General features: G+C 45.7%; 1 protein-coding gene across 4 annotated transcripts in view; it reads left to right on the top strand.

The window, feature by feature from the left end:
• Positions 1 to 18718, top strand: part of IQSEC1 (IQ motif and Sec7 domain 1) — a 275684-nt gene that overhangs the window by 47528 nt on the left and 209438 nt on the right. For 2 of the 4 annotated variants that reach the window (XM_024208800.3, XM_026656717.2), the window contains exon 1: positions 10710 to 11085. The exons of 1 other annotated variant lie outside the window; for it this stretch is intronic. In XM_024208800.3, coding sequence (XP_024064568.1) covers positions 11018 to 11085 — 68 coding nt within the window. In that variant the 5' untranslated portion in view covers positions 10710 to 11017. Of the gene's footprint in view, positions 1 to 10707; positions 11086 to 18718 lie in introns of those variants that run through there. One more of the 4 variants, XM_026656720.2, reaches the window with a different exon arrangement.

Below are 18718 nucleotides of genomic sequence, written 5' to 3' on the forward strand. Positions count from 1 at the left end.
AAAAAAACCTCATATATAAATGCTTAATACATTAACTGATGATCGTTTCTGTGAAACTCACATTTCCTGTCTCTTTTCTTGATGACAAAATACTGGTTAATTTATGATCAATGCCATAGCCCTTAGTTGTATTGGCGAGATTTCAACACTCTCTGAATTTAAAGGGCACAGGCATGGTAAATATCCTTCCATGATGGAGTATAGCCCAAAATGAACAAATCACTCCTGATTTTTTTTTATGGGCATTTGAGGATGAATGTGTCATGTTTAATCAGAGGATTATGATGCTGAATTGCAGACCCACGTGACTTTACTTCAGGTGTAGTGTGTGAAAGTGAAGATTCCCTTTCGTTCAGCCACTCTTCTGGTGCATCATAATGTGCATCTACCAGGTGGTGTGTAATAGCCCAAGTGAGAAATGTTACCATTAGCACTGTATTAAAGATAAAGCCTAAGGTGAGAAAATCTGTCACTGGCAGTGAGAAAAGTGGGGTCTGTAACTTCTATTTAGGCTCAGCTCTCCTCACTACCAGATAATTAGATATAAAAAATCAACAAGCCACACTTTTTTTAATGTACTGTACTTCAGTCCAGTTGCTTCATGCTGTAGTTTATTTTTTTTAAACAGTGAAATTATTTAACAAGGAACTGAAAATACTATTGCATGGACAATATCTGAGCCTACTTCTTCAGACATCCCAGTGGATGAATATGTGATAGTATGGTGAGTGAGAGAGATATCTTTCAGTCCTTCCACAGGTTCAGAAAGCAGGGATTAACTAGAATTATGTTTGTCTCCAACTAGGAATTATAACAACATTCTTTCAGGCCATGATTCAGGAAAGACTTAAGCACATGCTTAAGTTCATCTGTGTTCAGGTCAGCCCTGAAGAAGTGTTCACATGTAAGTATGTGCTTAAATCCCATTAAGATGTTTCAGTGGTTGTCCTAAATAAAGATGCTTTCCTGAATCAGACCTTAATTACAGGCAGCGTGGTGGGCAGCATGTAACTAACGATAAAAATGGAAACTTGTAGCAGTTGAGGCCATTAGAGCAATCACTAGCCTTAGCTTAGATGCAGTTTGTAAGAAAGGCATAGATGTTCTATATTGTTATTGTCCTGTAGTTTTATTCTTTGTTTAAAAACATGCTTCATTGGTTGTTATGGAACCCCGGTACTTATTGGCTGTACCCAGGCACTATTACTGATATTTCTAGGACAATGTTAAATCACCAGAGATATGCAAGATAACTTGGATATTACACAAACAATAAGGAAATATGAAAGTTGTATTAACTGATTTTTGTTTAACAGACAGTAAGCAGTTGCTATTACACAATTACAAAAGGAATGAAGTTTTTGAATTTATGTCTATTATAAAAGAAAGTGGTAAGATAAAGGGGGAAAGGGTATCTAGAGGAGTTATCTGCAATGTCAAAAGGTGCATCCAGGGAACAATAATCATAAACTAATCTAAGAAGATAAATTACAGTCACAATTGCTGTGGAGAGACAGAGAATACTCTGTTTCAGAGTAGCAGCCGGGTTAGTCTGTATCCGCAAAAAGAACAGGAGTACTTGTGGCACCTTAGAGACTAACAAATTTATTCTGGTCACCTATTTTCTACAATATTTATATACGTGTGTGTGTGTGTGTTTGTTAGGGTTGCCAACTTTCTACTCGCACAAAACCAAACACCCTTGCCCCTCCCCCGCCCCTCCTCTGTGGCCCCACCCCTGCTCATTCCATTCCCCTCTCCCTCTGTCACTCGCTCTCCCCACCCTCCCTCACTCACTCATTTTCACTGGGCTGGCTCAGGAGGTTGGGGTGCGGGAGGGGGCGAGGACTCTGGCTAGGGGTGCAGACTCTGGAGTGGGGCTGGGGATGAGGGGTTTGGCATGCGGGAGGGTGCTGGGCTGGGATCGAGGGGTTTGGAGGGCCGGAGGGGAATCGGGTGCAGGCGCCGGGCGGCGCTTACCTCAAGCAGCTCCCAGAAGCAGCAGCATGTCCCTCCTGCGGCTTCTACACGGAGGTGCGGCCAGGCAACTCTTCACACTGCCCCATCCACAGACACCACCCCCACAGCTCCCATTGGCCACGGTTCCTGACCAATGGGAGCTGCAGAGCCAGCGCTTGGGGCAGGGGCAGTGTGCGGAGCCCCCTGGCTGCCCCTATACATAGGAGTCAGAGCGGGAAACATGCCACTGCTTCCAGGAGCCACAGCAGGCAGGAAACCTGCCTTAGCACCGCTGCGCTGCCGACCAGACTTTTAACGGCCTGATCAATGGTGCTGACTGGAGCCACCAGGGTCCCTTTTCAACTGGGTGTTCTGGTTGAAAACAGATACCTGGCAACCCTAGTGTGGGTATGTATGCACATGCACTCACACACTTCATAGTCCACCAGACTAGTGAATTTCTTTCTCTTGCTTTTAGGGGTTAGTGTCATTTGGATTATTATCTTTCTGTTCTCTTAAATAATGAGTTTCTGTCTTTAGGATTGCTATCTGTCCTGATCAAAGCAATGGCAAAGATGGTGGAAAAATAACTGAAATTTTGTCTCGAACTTGTATCTAGTGTTCACTATATATGTTACTAGGAACAGATAGTTTGCTTTCACTTGACAGTGACTTCATCCAGAACAAGGCTGAGTCATAACGCCTGCAGTGCAGCTCTCTAGGGAGGTTAATGTTTGGCAAATTTGCTGTAAAGTAGAGAACAGCTGACAGTATGAAATCCCTCTTCTCCCCCATAAAATCTACCATCCCTTCATGGGGTTATTACAGTGCATACAGCACATGTTGCAGAACTTGCCTCATTTCTATATAGAAAATGATTGGGTGAAACCCACCAAAAATAAGTGTCTTAAATAGCAAAATACTATGTAAAAAATACTTTTTAAATGATCTAAGGTGTTACTAGCATCCTTGCGCTACTAACCAGTTTCCACTCTGTGGCTTTATGCTTAAGGTTCTTTGAGTATGAAAATGATGTAACAACACTGTCCTTTGTGCTTTTAAAAAAAAGAACCTAGAGTGGTAGTAAAATTGACAGTAATATGCAGGTAACAGTGAGAACCCTGAAATACTTAATTGTCTTACATAATCTTGGATATTTTATAAGTGTAGAAGGAATCATATATAACAACTGTTCACTCTTTTTCTCTTGGTCATGTCTGTGTGTCTTTTGGAGGATACCTCATGAGGTAAGGTGGTAGGTATTTCTAGGTTGGTGAGAACAGGAGACTGGGGCTTCACCTTCACTACAGAGTTAACTCAAGTGATCTACCCTTGAGTTACTTCCCTCATGTTAACCTGACACAAGGAGAGCAGCCACGCTGCAGAATAACAGCTGAGTTGCTGTAAAACCCTGAATCCACAATGGCACTCTACTACTTCCTGTGTGACACAAAGACTTCTGGGGGAAGTCAGAACTTCCTGGTACTAGTCCTGGCTGTGTTACTGTGTCACCTTGGGGAAGTCCTTTAACCTCTCCATGCCTCAGCTTCCCCATCCTTAGTAAAGGGATAAAACATGGGCTGTCGTGCGGTTTAATATTTTGAAGGACTTGGGGACTCTTGGATGAAAGACGTAGTATAAAAGTGGTGCATTATTGTGCAATTCATTCTTCCTATTGTAATAAAGTAAAGTGATGGTAAATCTAATTTGAGATAAACAACCAGAACTCTGAATTCTTATTCATATATTTCTTCTCCACCTCATTCCTGCTGTTTTATTTCTCTGCCTCTGTGTGATATCCAACAGGCCAACCAACTAGCTCTCCTTCCAAAATGTCCTTCATCCCCCTTCCTCTCTATCGGGAACAGGAAAAGTCTGTCCTTTGTCTCTCCAATTGCACCTCCTTTCAGCTTCTCTATAAACTCCTTCAACACAGACAGCTTTGAAGGGTTTATCTCAGGACCTTGTAGAACTCCACTGTCTATGCTGGGCCCCATACAGCTGTGCAGTTCAAACCATTTGCCCATCATTTATGCCGCCAGAGTTGCGTGCCAGATTCTTCTTTCAGTATCTGGTGTCTACCACACTTATTGATATAACTGATGGACAGGCCCTAGTGCTGTCAAATTTTAACTGTACATTTGGCTGTAGGCCCAACAGAAGGAGTTGGAGTCCTTCTGGATTCCCTCTGATAGTCTTCCAAGCAGAGGCACTTGTAGGGAAGGAGGGGTAAACATACAAGCTGGGGACTCATGAAGAGAAAGAGACTGTCAGAAGTTGCAGGTGGAAGAGTGCTGAACGGGCTAGGTGTAAACAGCGCATGTTGACTGATTTATCAACTAGATTGTTGGAGAATGAGGTGGGATGCCCCTTAGCCAAACTTTTCTGAACCTTAAAAACACTTTGGTTTGATTCCATAATAGAACTGGGATTTGGACCAGTTCTTAGTGTTTAGCCATCCCTGTTAGAAAGAGCAAAGAAAACCCAGGCCAAATGTATCAGAAAGATTATTTAAAAATAATAATATGTTAAATGTTCTGCCAACTCTCCTTTTCTATTGTCTAGAATGTGCCTAAAAGGGTTAAATCAGAGAAGGAAAGGACTATAGAGCAAAGAGTAAATGAGAAAAAAATACAAGGTAAAAAGGACAGAAGAATGAGTTTAAATAGAATGTACTACAAATGATGACTCATTACAAATGAAAGATCTAAAGATATTGTAAATTGCCTAAATAGCCAGAGTGCTTTTTGATCTAAAATTTTAAACCCTTCCATTTGCAAGGCTTCTGTCCATCCTTAATCGGTAGAAACATTCCCTTTATGCAGCCACTTACCTAGCTAAAAATAGGCCTAGAACTGCCCTGACATCCAGAAATCTATGTGATAGTTGCTAGCTTCAACACTTACCCACCCCTCTGAACTGAGGGCCCTACAAATATAATCTGTCGACTTCATAATAAAATTGCTTTGAAAATCCTGTTGCTTGATCATTTCCTGCTAGAAGAAAATATTTAAAAACAAATAAACAAACGTGTTGGGCACAGTAAATCTGTACCCCTTTTGAATGTGAATATGTTGTGCTTTTCCTAACTCATTATAACAAAAGAGCAGCAGTACTGTTTAACTAATAAGATTGCATTAGTTTAAAATACATACAGTGTAAAGTGAGGCAGGTTCAGATCCTTGCTCTGCGTGATTCAGAGTAGGAACTTGAACCCAGGTCTCTGACATCCCAGGTCAGTGACCTAGCCACTGGATTATCAAGTCAGTCTCAGTGTCCCTTTCTTAATCTCTCCAGTTGGAATTGTTCCCCTGTGTATGAATAATTAAATATTCCCTGAGCTGGAGAGACTCTCTTGCCCAATTGTTAGGTCACTTAACTAGTATGTGGCAGTCCTGCTCCAATGAATAATTATTTATATAAAGGGTAACAATTCCAAGAGGGCCCACCCCAGAATAGCCAAGAACCTAGTTCTTCAAGGCACTCTCCCCAGATGTACAAGGTGAGTGAGGGGCGTCTCTCTCAGAAATTCCACTCTGGACCTGAGAAACCTTCCCAACAAAAGTTTTATTGAAACTGCCTCTTTTGCAGGAAAGGGGATTGGGAGTGTGTGGGGGATGTGGTGGGGGAATCAACGTTGTCTGACAAAAAACTGTTTCATCAAAAAAATCCTGACCAGCTCTGTTCCCAAGGGTCACATGAGGGGGCTGATGAACATGGGCCTAGAGTTGTTGGTCCTTAGCATCTCTCAGGATCAGGCCCTTGGTTTCTAGGGCAGAGTGGCTGTAGGACTCATGGAAGAGCAATAGACTTTCCCAGACAACAATTTTCTAAAAACAACCCTCACCCCCATCCCCGCCACCACCCCCATTTGCTGTATTGATTTGCTCAATATGTCAGTGTGCGAGAAGATTGTCACTTATTGCAGTTGTTACAGTAGATTATGATCGATGTATGAAATGGAAAAGCCATGTCTAATGTCCGTAAGATAGACGTGGTGCCGGTAGGACCCTTCTGTGTTCTGGCACATCCTGACTGGTGTCATCTGATGAGAGTAAGTCTTCAAAAAAAATTAAATCATTTGATATGCTCTTCTCTATTGTTTTTCAGGCTCACGAACATCAGGGGGAACTAAAGTCAAGGAAACTAAATAGCCAAGACAAAAGGCACTTAGCTGTCACTGTGCCAAAATCTCTCCCCGAATAAGATTTTAAAAATAAGTGAGAATAAAGACCAAAGGAAAATGCACAGTTTAGGTTATCAGTCCATTGTCACAGCTGAGAGAAAGATAAGACACAATGGATGTGGCTTAATTAGGCCACAACTTTATTCACTTAACTTACGTTGGAACAACCAGCAATAAATTGTACCATGCAGGTAGGTCATCATTATTTCCTTAATCATTTATACTTATTTGGGAGGGCTGCCATCAGCCCTCCTGCTTCCCATCCTGGTTCTGGCAGCCTGTTGTTGGGACCCCACCAGCATCCCTTTGTATGAGGGTTAAGAGGGTCTGGGAAAAAGTGAGGAGGTTGTCACCCCTGCTCTACCAGATATTACAGCCCCAACCCCCTTTCCTTAATTTCCTTAGGAGATGTCTCCCCACAAACCCTCATCCATTTCCTGTTTATTCTTGTACCATATCCCTTCTGCAACAAATACTTGCACAGGATATCTGCCAAACCTGTTGCCTACTGTGTTGCAGCATTATTGATCTAACCGCTATCCCTGTCTCTACTGGGTCCCTGACCAGCTGTGGGGAAACCCACCCCACCTGATCAATGTGACAGTGCAGGAAAAATTCCTTCCAGCCTAAAAGGAGCAAGGTGATTAGCCCAGCGCCCACAGCCAATCATAGAAACCCAGTTCTACTCTGACCCTGTGGGTGGGTGTTGCTGGCCTGAGATGTAGAGAGAGAATTCCTACCAAGGTACACTGGGTATAAATACCTCCTCCACTCAGGCACGTGTTGAGCCAGTTTTTCCTCAAACTTGGTCCTACCATTTCCCTTTCCTCCCTAGCTTTGTTCTGGTAAGTTCCCCTTCCCCCCTCATCACACTTACTTTGACTTCAGCTCCTTAAAGAGCTTCTTTCTTTCTATAGCCAGACAAAGACTTACTCAGCTGTAGTGAGCACATGCTCTCTTTCTTGTCCTTTCTGTCTCTGTACCCTATAGCAAGGGTACAATTTACCAAGAAGCAGACTACAAAACAAGGCAAACACAGGGACTTCTTAGGGTATGTACAACATGTCTCAGGTGGCAGGTGACCAGGATTTATCACCGAATTTGGTCCACTGGTTGGCTCATTAGCTTGCCTGGGCTGGGTACTGATGGGGAGTGACGTGTGGGGGTCAAATCAGCCACACGTTTTGTTAATCACCAGTTCACAATAAGAGAATGCCTTGTGTACAGAGGTTGTTGTGCATTGGTAATCTGCAACAGCTGTTGTGGGATCAGTTGCACTGATCGACGAATGTTGCTGGGGCAATGATTGAACATGGCAGTGCGCTGGCCCCCTTCAGTGAAGCCTTGCCAAGCAGATGCCAGCAGGTATTAAGCATACCTCTGAAATGTCCCTCATGCACTCCCAAAGTTACCTACATTCCACACAGATTTAGTGACCTCTGAAATCTATTTGTAGAAAATTATTTACATCAGAAATAAAAATAAATAACTCATGAAACTGTAGAAAGCGTTATTAACCCCAGAAGAATAAATCCCACAGCATTCTAACTTTCCTGTGTGTGTGCGTATCCCTCATTTGATATCTTTGTCACACACTGAGTCCCAAACGTGGGTGTTGGCAGGTTGAGGGCAATGAGAATTCCACTGCTTGCAAAGTGCATGTGCCTGAGCGGACAGTTACTTCATTTGCCTGAGACCTCATTGTGAGTTAGTGACACAGCTGGGAATGGAACCCAGATGTCCTGAGTACCAGTCCATGAGACCATAGTCCTTCCCTTCTGTGGTGTACACTGTACTAGCAAAGTGCAGCAATGACAGGAGTTAACATCTAAGTTTTATTTATGTTAATATGAGATGATGTAGTGATATGTTACACATTGTTCTTATATGACATTAACTGGAACAGAATTATCTGCACAGTGAAAAGCACTCAGTGGTTTGAGCATTGGCCTGCTAAACCCAGGGTTGTGAGTTCAATCCTTGAGCCATTTAGGGATCTGGGGCAAAAATCTGTCTGGGGATTAGTCCTGCTTTGAGCAGGGGGGTTGGACTAGATGACCTCCTGAGGTCCCTTTCAACCCTGACATTCTATGAACGTTTAAAACAACTCAGTGGGAAAAAAAACCTTTTCTCATGATGGATCTCAATCTGGTATCTTTCTAAATCTGGCTTTGTAGCTAGTATTTCTAATGCACTTCTCACTGCAGCATCTTCTGCTCTCTCTACTTTCATAGATCCCCCCATTGATGTGACCAGGTCAGCTTATGTAAAGATGTTACAATATCGCAGTTTAGATCCAAGAGGAGAATGTAGCCTAATTTTGTGTCTTCCTGAACATGTAAATTATAGAGATACAAAAAATAGAACAAGTAGAGGCACAAAGGCCTGGTCTACACTAACCCCCCAAGTCGAACTAAGGTACGCAACTTCAGCTACGTGAATAACGTAGCTGAAGTCGACATACCTTCGTTCGAACTTACCGCGGTTCAGACGCGGTCCACACGCGGCAGGCAGGCTCCCCGTCGACTCCGCGGTACTCCTCTCGCCAAGCTGGAGTACCTCAGCCGACGGCGAGCACTTCCTGGTTCGACTTATCGCGTCCAGACCAGACGCGATAAGTCGAACCCAGAACTTCGATCCCCAGCCACCGAACTAGCGGCTGGGTGTAGACCAGCCCAAAGAGATACCAACAGAGGTAGAGAGCTAAGAATTCCCCCAAGCTGCGCAATACCCCCAATAGAACACAAGAAAAAGGGATAGGTATCTATCTTGTACAATGTATAAAATATATTTGTTAAATAAGCTATCCAGATGCAAAAGAACAATTCCATCTTGTAGGCATGACATGTGTCAAGTTTATAAATTAAGAAGATGGACTAGATCCAGTTGGTCTGTATGATGAAGTTGTATGGTGTCCTTCCAATGCAGAAAGACCATTTTAAATGGTTATGTTAATAGCGACAAAGAGTCCTATGGCACCTTATAGACTAACAGACGTATTGGAGCATAAGCTTTCGTGGGTGAATAATGAAGTGGGTATTCACCCATGAAAGCTTATGCTCTAATACGTCTGTTAGTCTATAAGGTGTCACAGGACTCCTTGTCGCTTTTTACAGATCCAGACTAACACGGCTACCCCTCTGATATGTTAATAGTGGATCTCCAAGAGTTTTCTGTAGTAAATAAATCCAAAGCTGCTGGTTTAAAATGTGTAACATGCCTAGTTTTTTATTTATTTATTTATTTAGTGAGAAATGACTAACTTGGTCCCAGAATAATTGTTAAGGGACAGTGAAACAGGATAGAATTCCGGATTTTTGACATAACCTGTGAGAGTTATAAGACCAATTTCGTGCATTTTGACTGGATATCTATAGGGCTTTATGCAGCAAGAAACAAAAACAAGGATTGGAGCAGAAAAGCGTGTTTGTTCCAAGAAAAAAGCAGCCTGGACTTAGTTCTTTCTCTCTTTTATAATAACATAAATGTTTGTTTAATGTCTTTCATCCAGAAGGATCCAAAGCATTTTATTCTTGACCTCTAAGTGGAGGGATAGTGTGATCTGGTTCGGCTGAGCATGAAGCTAGGAGACAGGAACTTCTGAGCCCTAATCCCCATGCTGACACTGACTTGCTGGGTAGCCTTGGGGAAATGAAAACAATGAAAGTAAGATAATACTTACATACACTATGATTCTTACAGAGACGTTTCTAGGTTTAATTAAGGTCTGTACAATGCTTTCAACTTGTATAAAGTGCAATATAAATGTTAAAAATAATACCTAGCACTTTTCATCAGTAGATCTCAAAGTGCTTTACAAAGGAGAGAGGCATTGTTATCCCCGTTTTACAGATGGGAAAACTGAGGTATAGGGAGGTGAATTAACTTACCCAAGAGGCCTGCAGCAGAGCCAGAAATAGAACCCGTGTCTTCTGAGTCCTAGTCCAGCAGTCGATCCACTGAGCCACACTGTATTATTAGAATACTGGGAGAAAAACCTATAAGCTTGACATTAAAAAGATGTCAGTGGAAATATTTCATTTTGTTGCTATATCAGGAATTGTAGGTTAGCCCTTCGGTTGGGGCTGTTGTGTTTAGAATTTTGGAGGGGTGTCTGTAGCCATGCAAAATAAATTTAAATTGGCCTTTTCCAGTTCAAGACTTCTCAGCACAATAAAAGAATCTCATGTGCACAAAGAATAGCTTTTTTCCCTTTTATTCAGACATTACCATTTCTGTTTTGAAAATTTAACTTACAAGCTAAGTCTCATAGTTGCTATAGTCTCTATTGAAAGTTCATGGTTGCTGTGTGTGTTCATGTACAGCTTTGGAAAATGACTCATTGCTTCTTTTGGCACTAAAACAGTTTATTACATTAGACAAGTAAGAAATTTTGCAGACAGTTGGGAGTTTATACAGTCTCAACAATATGATTTAGGGTGTATTTGGTAAGCACTTGCAGGTCTAATAAATGATATTCAGGGGCCCTACAGTCAGACTGCTTTTTAGAGTGGAATAAACTAAACAAATTTTTCCTAGGGTGCTATGTAGGTTTTCCTTACTTGACAATTTGGGACAATGGCCTGTTACTCTCCAAACAGCCTTTAATAATGTTCTCTGGTTTGCGAGTGATATAAACAACAATTCTTGTACATCATGAAGGAAGTAACTTGAGACCTCAGATGAGAAAGCTGGCTTCCCTCTGCAAGTTAGTTTAAGTGAGTGGAAGTCGAAGGAATCATTTAGAGATGATGATTCAGTGCCTGGCTGCTGCATGAACCTTGGACTAACTTTGTCTTATGCCTGCTGAACTTATTTGTTCCTTACGTTCTTTGGAATCTCTCTGATTTCACAAACACTTCAAAGCGCGTCATGAAGGGAGATGGCAGTGCACTTTGGAATCTGATGTGGAAGTACTGCATTTCTGTCAGGACAATCAGGTACAGTAAGACCTCTTTAAAACTTCAGTCCACGGTCAGTCTCTTTAAGTTGCATGTGTTACAAATTGATCTCTTCCAATAGCTGTATTATTTACCCTATATAGTTATCTCTGAGCCATGGGAGATTATCATTAGGTTTGATTCCTCTCTCTGTTTCTCCCCCCCCCCCCCCCGCAAAACTTTGAATTTATAGTACAGTGTTACAGTAATAAATCTGGAAAGGAAAGTAGCATTTCCCTGCTTTTGGTATCTTGGGAATATTTCCATCTAGCAGCCCATTCTACATGCCGTCGAATGTTGGAATATGAAAGAAATCTTGTTTTACATGTATTTGCCAGTTTCCTATTTTTATTTTGCTCTCTTGAATCACAATTACTGCATGTGCACTTTGCATTCCATAAACAGTGTTTGTTTCAGAAAAGGAAAAAGTTAAGATTACAGAATGAAAAGCTGAAGTTGTAAATAGGCAACGCTATTGTACATCAAGCTGAATCGTACCTGTGCATATTATGTGAAAAGGCAGCTTGTTTCAATCCAATGACAGGCTGTGGGTGCTGTGCATCACTGCTCACATTCTTTGAGTGGTTCATATCTGGCATTCTGCATGGTCCTTGCCAAACTCAGTTGCTGTAGATTCCAGCAGAGTTTATTCTGGGAATGGAACCATTAAAGTGAGACACTCAGTGATTGTGTGTTCTCACAGTGATTAAAATATATATAACGCAGCTAGTCACTTTACTCCTTCTATGCTATAATTTCTTTATGCAGCAGGGTTGTATGTTTTGAATGGTGTGTTTTGTGGTGCCAACCTCCCTCAAGGAATCGCATAATCTAAATAATTACTACATTTCACACTGTGTAATCATTCACAGTGCCAAAGAAACAGTCTAGAGCCTGAATTCCTACATGAACTTTCACAACTGAAAAGGGGCTTAGAAGCCTCTTTACCTTGCAGACCCTGACTTCAGACAGCAAGTCCCATGATCCACAACAGTTATAGAAACTGGATTTGATTGGCAAAACTCTCCTTAATAGAGGATTCAAAGGAGACAAAATCATTCTTAAAGATCATCTGGGTCAGGACTGAGGGCACTGGGATAGTGGCTGTCTGAAACTAACCTGGTTTGTGCGTAAGTATAAGAGCTGCACTCTTCATAGCACAAACATTCGCCCTGACCTCAATAATATTAGAAGTGCTCAAGGAAAGTGCTGTGCAAAATTTACAAGAAAAATACAAGCATATGCTCTTAATAATGCAGAAACTATTAAAAATAACCAGAAGGGTTTCAAAAATCTCTGTGGGCATTTTGGGTGTAGTGGTTGATCTTTTACTCTTTATTTAAAATTCAGCATTCAAGTCATGCTCATCAGTAAATAGCCACTTTTATTTGTTTGCTTCAGAACATTTATTTTTGTTTAGAATATGTAGGTTGAACGTTGGGTTAGTTGCTTTCAGCAATGCTTATATGTACCATAGCTTACATTGGCTGCCACGGCTAGTGCAATGCAAAATAAAGTTCCTCTTTGCATAGCTCTATGAGCATTATTTATGAGGTTTTTGGTTGTTTTAGTAGTTAACTAGAACCTCTTTTCTTTGGAGGTAGTGGGTACTACCTGTGATGGTCAGAGAGTCCAGAGAAAAAAGAATATTCCCTTTCAAAAATCCCAACTGCCTTCATAATTTCTCTCTCTGTACCTCATATTATTTTTCTTAAGCAGCCCTCACACCTCATTTTTAGAAATCTGAAAGGTACCACTAACTCTTCCTGTTTGCCTCTTATTTATCTCCACCAAGTAGCAGCCTCTCTCTCTCTCTCTCTCTCTCTCTCTCTCTCCTTTTTTTTTTTTTCTCTTCTGCCCAGAGGGCAGCTGCTGCAGGAGATGTGATGGGTTCAGATTTGGAAAATGTGAGGTACCATCTCAGAAGTTTAACCCAGGGTTGAATCATATTATGTCTCAGCACAGCAGGATTCACTTGCAGCAGTGTATCATGATGACATACAGGTGTGTCTAGTATTGTCCTGAGTATCTGCAGTTGGGAGAATGCCCTAATCTTCTTGCCACACTGCCAGGTATCTACACACAATTTTTGGACCAATATAACTATTTCAGTTAGAGACATGAGGTTTTTATTTTTTGTTTTTAACTGAAATAGCTAAACAGGTACAGCCCCTAGTACAGATGCATTTATGCCAGTATAAAAGCATATAGCACCAGTATACCTTGTTCCTCTTCCGCTACAGAATTAAATTATACCGGCATAAGCACCTTTATAATGGCATAAGTGTGTTCATGCTAGGGAGCTTAAGTCGTATTAAGTATACTGGGATAGTTAAAGCCGTACAACTTTTGTGGCTAGACAAGCCCTAAATGAGAAATCATAAAAATAAATGTCTCTCTGTGAAGGCAAATAATTACTGATGTTTGACACACTAATGTAGTGTCCTGTCCAGCTCTCATTAAAGTCAATGGAAAGATTACTGTTGACTTTAGTGAAAGCTGGATTGGGTCCTTGTTGCAACTGTCCTTAGAGTGTGAGTGTGTCAGGGGGAAATGCTAATGCATGTGTTTAACTTTCCTACCATGAGAAGGCCCACTGAAATCAATGGCAGCAAAGTTGAGCACCTGCATAAGCATTTGCAGAATCCAGACCTCAGTGTGGTAGTACAGCACTTAGCACAAAGGGGCTTAAACCTGCTTGGAGTCTTTGCACAGTACTGTCATACAGGAACAATAATAGAACCAGCAGTTCGGTGGTACTTGGAAATATACTGAACTGCCTAATTCATACTTTCTTTTCAACTACAGCAGAACCCACTTAGGGTATGTCTGTCTACGTAGCAATTAGACTCCTGTGGCTGGCCCATGCCAGCTGACTTGAACTCACAGGCCTCAGGCTGTAGGGCTGTTTGATTGCAATGTAGACTTCTGGGCGCAGGCTGGAGCCTAGGCTCTAGGACCCTGTCATGTGGGAGGGTCCCAGAGCTTGAACTGCAGTCCCAGCTGGAAGCTATATACCACAATTAACCAGCCCCGCAGCCTGAGACCTGTGAGCCCAAGTCAGCTGGCATAGGCCAGCCACGGGTGTCAAATTGTAATGTAGACTTACTTACTGTCTAGCAAAATTCAATAAAGTGAAACTCCTTCCATCTATGAAGAACTGAAAGGGAAGTCCTGAATTGTTTCAGTAAATTTTTGCTCTGCTTAACATGAAGCTTAAGTCCATTCAGAGGATTACATTCTTGAAACCCACCAAAAGCCCAGCCAACTGGGTTGCATTTCATTGTCCCACACAAGGGGCAGCAGGAGGGGACAAGTTCAGACAAAATCCATCCTCACTATATATGGGCAAGCAAGAGAATTGCAGCTCAGTCCATCTGCATTTGGTACTTCAGGTGACAGAGAGCAGATGCTGATGCTGCTGTTCCTCCATATCCCTTCTATAAGGGTTCCTGGCTATTGGTCCTGTGTCAGTGATGATTCAGGATCCCCTTTCCCATCCCAGACCCAGTGCTCCCATCCTGCCAGCTATGACTATGCCAGTGTGGAGTCTACCTCTCTAGGCACAAGGAATGCAGAGGCCTCCATGTGGGACTGCTCCACCTATGCTCCCCAGCAAAAGGCTACTACAGGGGGTACATGGCACAGGAGGCCCCCACAAGTCCACAGGTGAATTTTCATTCTTCTTCGAGTGATTGCTCATGTATTCCACTGTAGGTGTGCGTGCTCACCATATGCACCAGTGCCGGAAGTTTTTCCCTTAGCAGTACCCGTAGTGGGGGAGCCCTGCTGCGACCCCTGGAGTGGCGCCTGTATATCGCGCCATAAAGGGGGCTGCATGCTCCCCCCACCCTCAGTTCCTTCTTGCCGCCAGTGAAGGTAGTCGGAACTTCTGTTCCAGCAATTGCTGTAGTTTCTATCCTTGGTAGTACCTCGATCGTTCTGCAGTTAATAGCCTGGCCCGGGGCATGCCCCGAGCCCCAGGCTTCAAGTCGTGCGACTCCTGTCGCAATTCCATGGCCAGAAGCGATCCACACTCCTAGTGTCTTCACTGTCTGGGCGAGGCTCACATAAGTGAGCGGTGTAAAATTTGCAAGTCCTTTAAGCCCGGACTAAACGCGAACGCAAGATCCGACTCCGGGCCCTACTTATGGAATCGGCATTGGCACCGGCGCATCGACCCAACCTGGTGCCAGGCACCGCGTCCTCGGTGCGGAGCGATGCCCCATCCACCAGTTGGCACCGCTCCCCGGCCAAGAAGCAGGGCAAGTCCCAGCGACGCCGAGATAAGGACAGGGGTGAGGCCGGACCTGAGTTGGCCAGCCCACGATCCCCCTTGGGACCCAGGCCTCCAACTCGTGCGGAGCGGAGTAGTCTGGCCCCATCCGTGCACGCCTCCCCGTCAATAAGGGTTCCTTCCATGCCGGAGGCAGCCCAGGCGGCGCACGACGTCCTCGTCATGCCGGTACCGAGCGGGCCGCCAGAGCTGGGGCCCCGGTCCCGAGGGAAGCCGCCGTTGGGCACCCAGCCCTCACCGGCCAGGTCGGTTATCAATGCCTACACTTGATCCACCGGGCCCTCCCGTAGCCCCCAACAGACCTCCACTCCATTGTAGGGGTCGCCTGGGAGCGAGTCGCCTGAGTCTTCTTCGACCCAAAGGGGCCGCAGGCGCCGGGACGGAAAGCGTCATCGCTCTTCGTCCAGTGATAGCAGGTCTCAACGCCGCCAGTCATATCGCAACGATCGCCATGCTCGGAATGCATCCCGGCACTCACCGGCACCGTGGTGTCGTGCCCGGAGTCACCGACGAGACTCCAGGGATACTACCTCCAACGTCTACTTCTCGTCATCGTCGAGGTCAGCCCGCACCAACTCCTAAGGATAAGGAAGCTAGGAGCCTGGACACTTTTGGAAAAAAGGTTTATTCCTCTGCCAGTTTCCAGCTCAGGGTGGCAAACCACCAAGCACTCCTGAGCAGGTTTGACTTTAACTTGTGGAGCTCTTTGCCAAAATTCGAGCCCTCCCTTCAAGAGCAGGACAGGAAGGAGTTCAGGGCACTACTTGATGAGGGTACGGCGTTAGCGAAAGCAGCTCTCCGGGCTGCCTCGGATGCAGCTGACACGGCGACTCGTTCGATAGCCACAGCTATCTCCATGAGACGGGCGTCGTGGCTTTCCCTGTCAGGGCTGTCAGTGGAGTCCCAGGCTCTGATGCAGGACCTGCCATTTGATGGCAAACCGTTATTTGCAGACCAGACAGACACCCGTCTGCACGGGACGAAGGACTCCCGCACCATCCTGCAGACACTCGTTCTGTATGTCCCGCTGGCCAAGGACAAGCCCAGACCGCAGCCCTTGGCTCCCCCTGCACAGGGCAGATACGAGCCCCCACCCAAGTGGCCTAGGGATCAGAGGCGCAGATCTCAGCATCAGTCCCACTCGGCCCCACACCCCGGACCCTTGAAGGGCAAGAGGCGTTTTTGACTGTTTGCAGGGGGCCACCCGGCCTGTTGCCAGGGAAACCTCCCCCCGCCCCAGTTAATAAAGTTGGGTTTTGGCAACTGTTTATCTGTCTTCAGGGTACATTGGTCCCGTATAACGTTGGACTGGTGGGTCCTCAGTACCATCTCCGAGGGGTACAGGCTGCAGTTCGTTTCAACCCCACCGCACCACCCTCCACCCCGGGATGCCCTGGGGGACCCGGAGCACACCCTTCTGTTAAGTCTCCCTAGGCGCGGTGGAGAGGGTACCTCAGGAATTCCGGGGCAAGGGGTTTTACTCCCGGTATTTCCTGATCCCGAAGGCAAAAGGCGGGCTCAGGCCCATCCTCGACCTGCGGAACCTCAACCAGTTTCTGGTTCGCTGCAAATTCCGTATGGTGTCCCTGGCCTTTATCGTACCGTCCATGGACCCGGGAGATTGGTTCACAGCCCTGGACCTCCAGGATGCGTACTTCCATATCCACATTTTCGAGGGCCACAGGCACTTCCTACGCTTCCTGGTAGGGACAGACCACTACCAGTTTACGGTCCTTCCCTTTGGTCTTTCTACGGCCCGCAGGGTTTTCACCAAATGTACGGCGGTGGTCGCAGCCCACCTCAGGAGGATCGGGCTGCAGATCTTCCCCTACCTGGATGACTGGCTGCTCAAGGGCAAGTCTCGGTCCCAGGTGCAGGCACAGGTGGAATTCCTGCTAGACACCTGCACGAGTCTAGGCCTAGTGGTAAACGAGGAGAAATCCATGTTAGTCCCGGTTCAGCGCATACACTTCATAGGGGCATTGTTACACTCGCTGGGGGCCACAGCCTCCCTCCCCTGGGACAGGTTCGAGATGCTCAAAGGTCTCATCGCCTCGGTCACGGCCTTCCCTGTGACGACGGCACAGATGTGCCTTCAAATCCTAAGCCATATGGCAGCAAGCACCTTTGTGGTACGACATGCCAGGCTCAGGAGGAGGCCCCTCCAACTCTGGCTGGCCTCCCAGTACTCCCAGGCCAGGGACGGCCTGGACAAGGTCATCACGCTGCCACGCTATATACTGGCCGACCTGCAATGATGGTCCCTCCCGAGCAACATGCTCCAGGGTATCCCCTTCCAAGAGCCCCCTCCCTCACTAGATCTGGTATTGGACACTTCAGACCTGGGATGGAGAGCCCATGTGGGGAACTTCAGGACCCAGGGCAGATGGTCGCCCTCGGAATTGTCCCTGCACATAAATATCAGGGAACACAGGGCGGTACGCCTGGCGTGCGTGGCCTTCCGCCAGCATTTAGGAGGGAAGGTGGTCAGAGTCCTCATGGACAATATGACCGCAATGTATTATATCAACAGTCAAGGGGGCACGCATTCTGTGGCCTTGTGCTAGAAAGCCCAACTCCTGTGGGAATTCTGTATAGCCCATGACATCCTCCTGAGGGCCTTTCTCCTGCCTGGCAAGTGCAATACGCTCGCGGATCACCTGAGCAGGTTTTTCTCCCAACAACACAAGTGGTCTCTACACAGGGAGGTGGCCAGGCGGCTCTTCCTACACTGGGGCACTCCCCAGGTAGATCTGTTCACCACCGCCCAGAATCGCCTGTGCCCACAATTCTGCTCTAGGACGGGGGAGGGCGAAGGGGCGATATCGGACGCGTTCCTGATTCCATGGTCGGACCGCCTGTTCTACGCCTTCCCACCCTTTCCCCTGATAGGCAAGGTCCTACAGAAGGTGAAGGCGGATGTGGCACAGATTATCCTCATAGCCCCGGATTGGCCCTGTCAGCATTGGTACGGGATTCTCCTGCAGCTTTCAGTGGCCACCCCGCACAGGCTGCTGCTTCGGCCGGACCTCCTCTCCCAGAAGGGAGGACGTCTCCTCCATCCCAACCTGGCCGCGCTCCACTTGACAGCATGGCTGCTCCATGGTTAAATGAGGAGAGGGGGGGAGGTGTTCGGAGAGTGTTAGACAGGTCCTCCTAGAAAGCAGGAGACCATCCACACGTCAAACCTACTTGGCAAAATGGTATCGGTTCTCCAGGTGGGCGAGGGAGAGGGGTGCTTCCCCCTCCTCCGCCTCTCTCCAGCTCATCCTTGATTACCTCCTGTCCCTTAGGATCCAAGGGCTGGCGCCCTCCTCGGTCAGGGTACACCTGGCG

This window comes from Terrapene carolina, unplaced genomic scaffold (assembly GCF_002925995.2).
Source record: "Terrapene carolina triunguis isolate 2854851 unplaced genomic scaffold, T_m_triunguis-2.0 Scaffold232, whole genome shotgun sequence".
Classification (NCBI taxonomy): domain Eukaryota; kingdom Metazoa; phylum Chordata; order Testudines; family Emydidae; genus Terrapene; species Terrapene triunguis.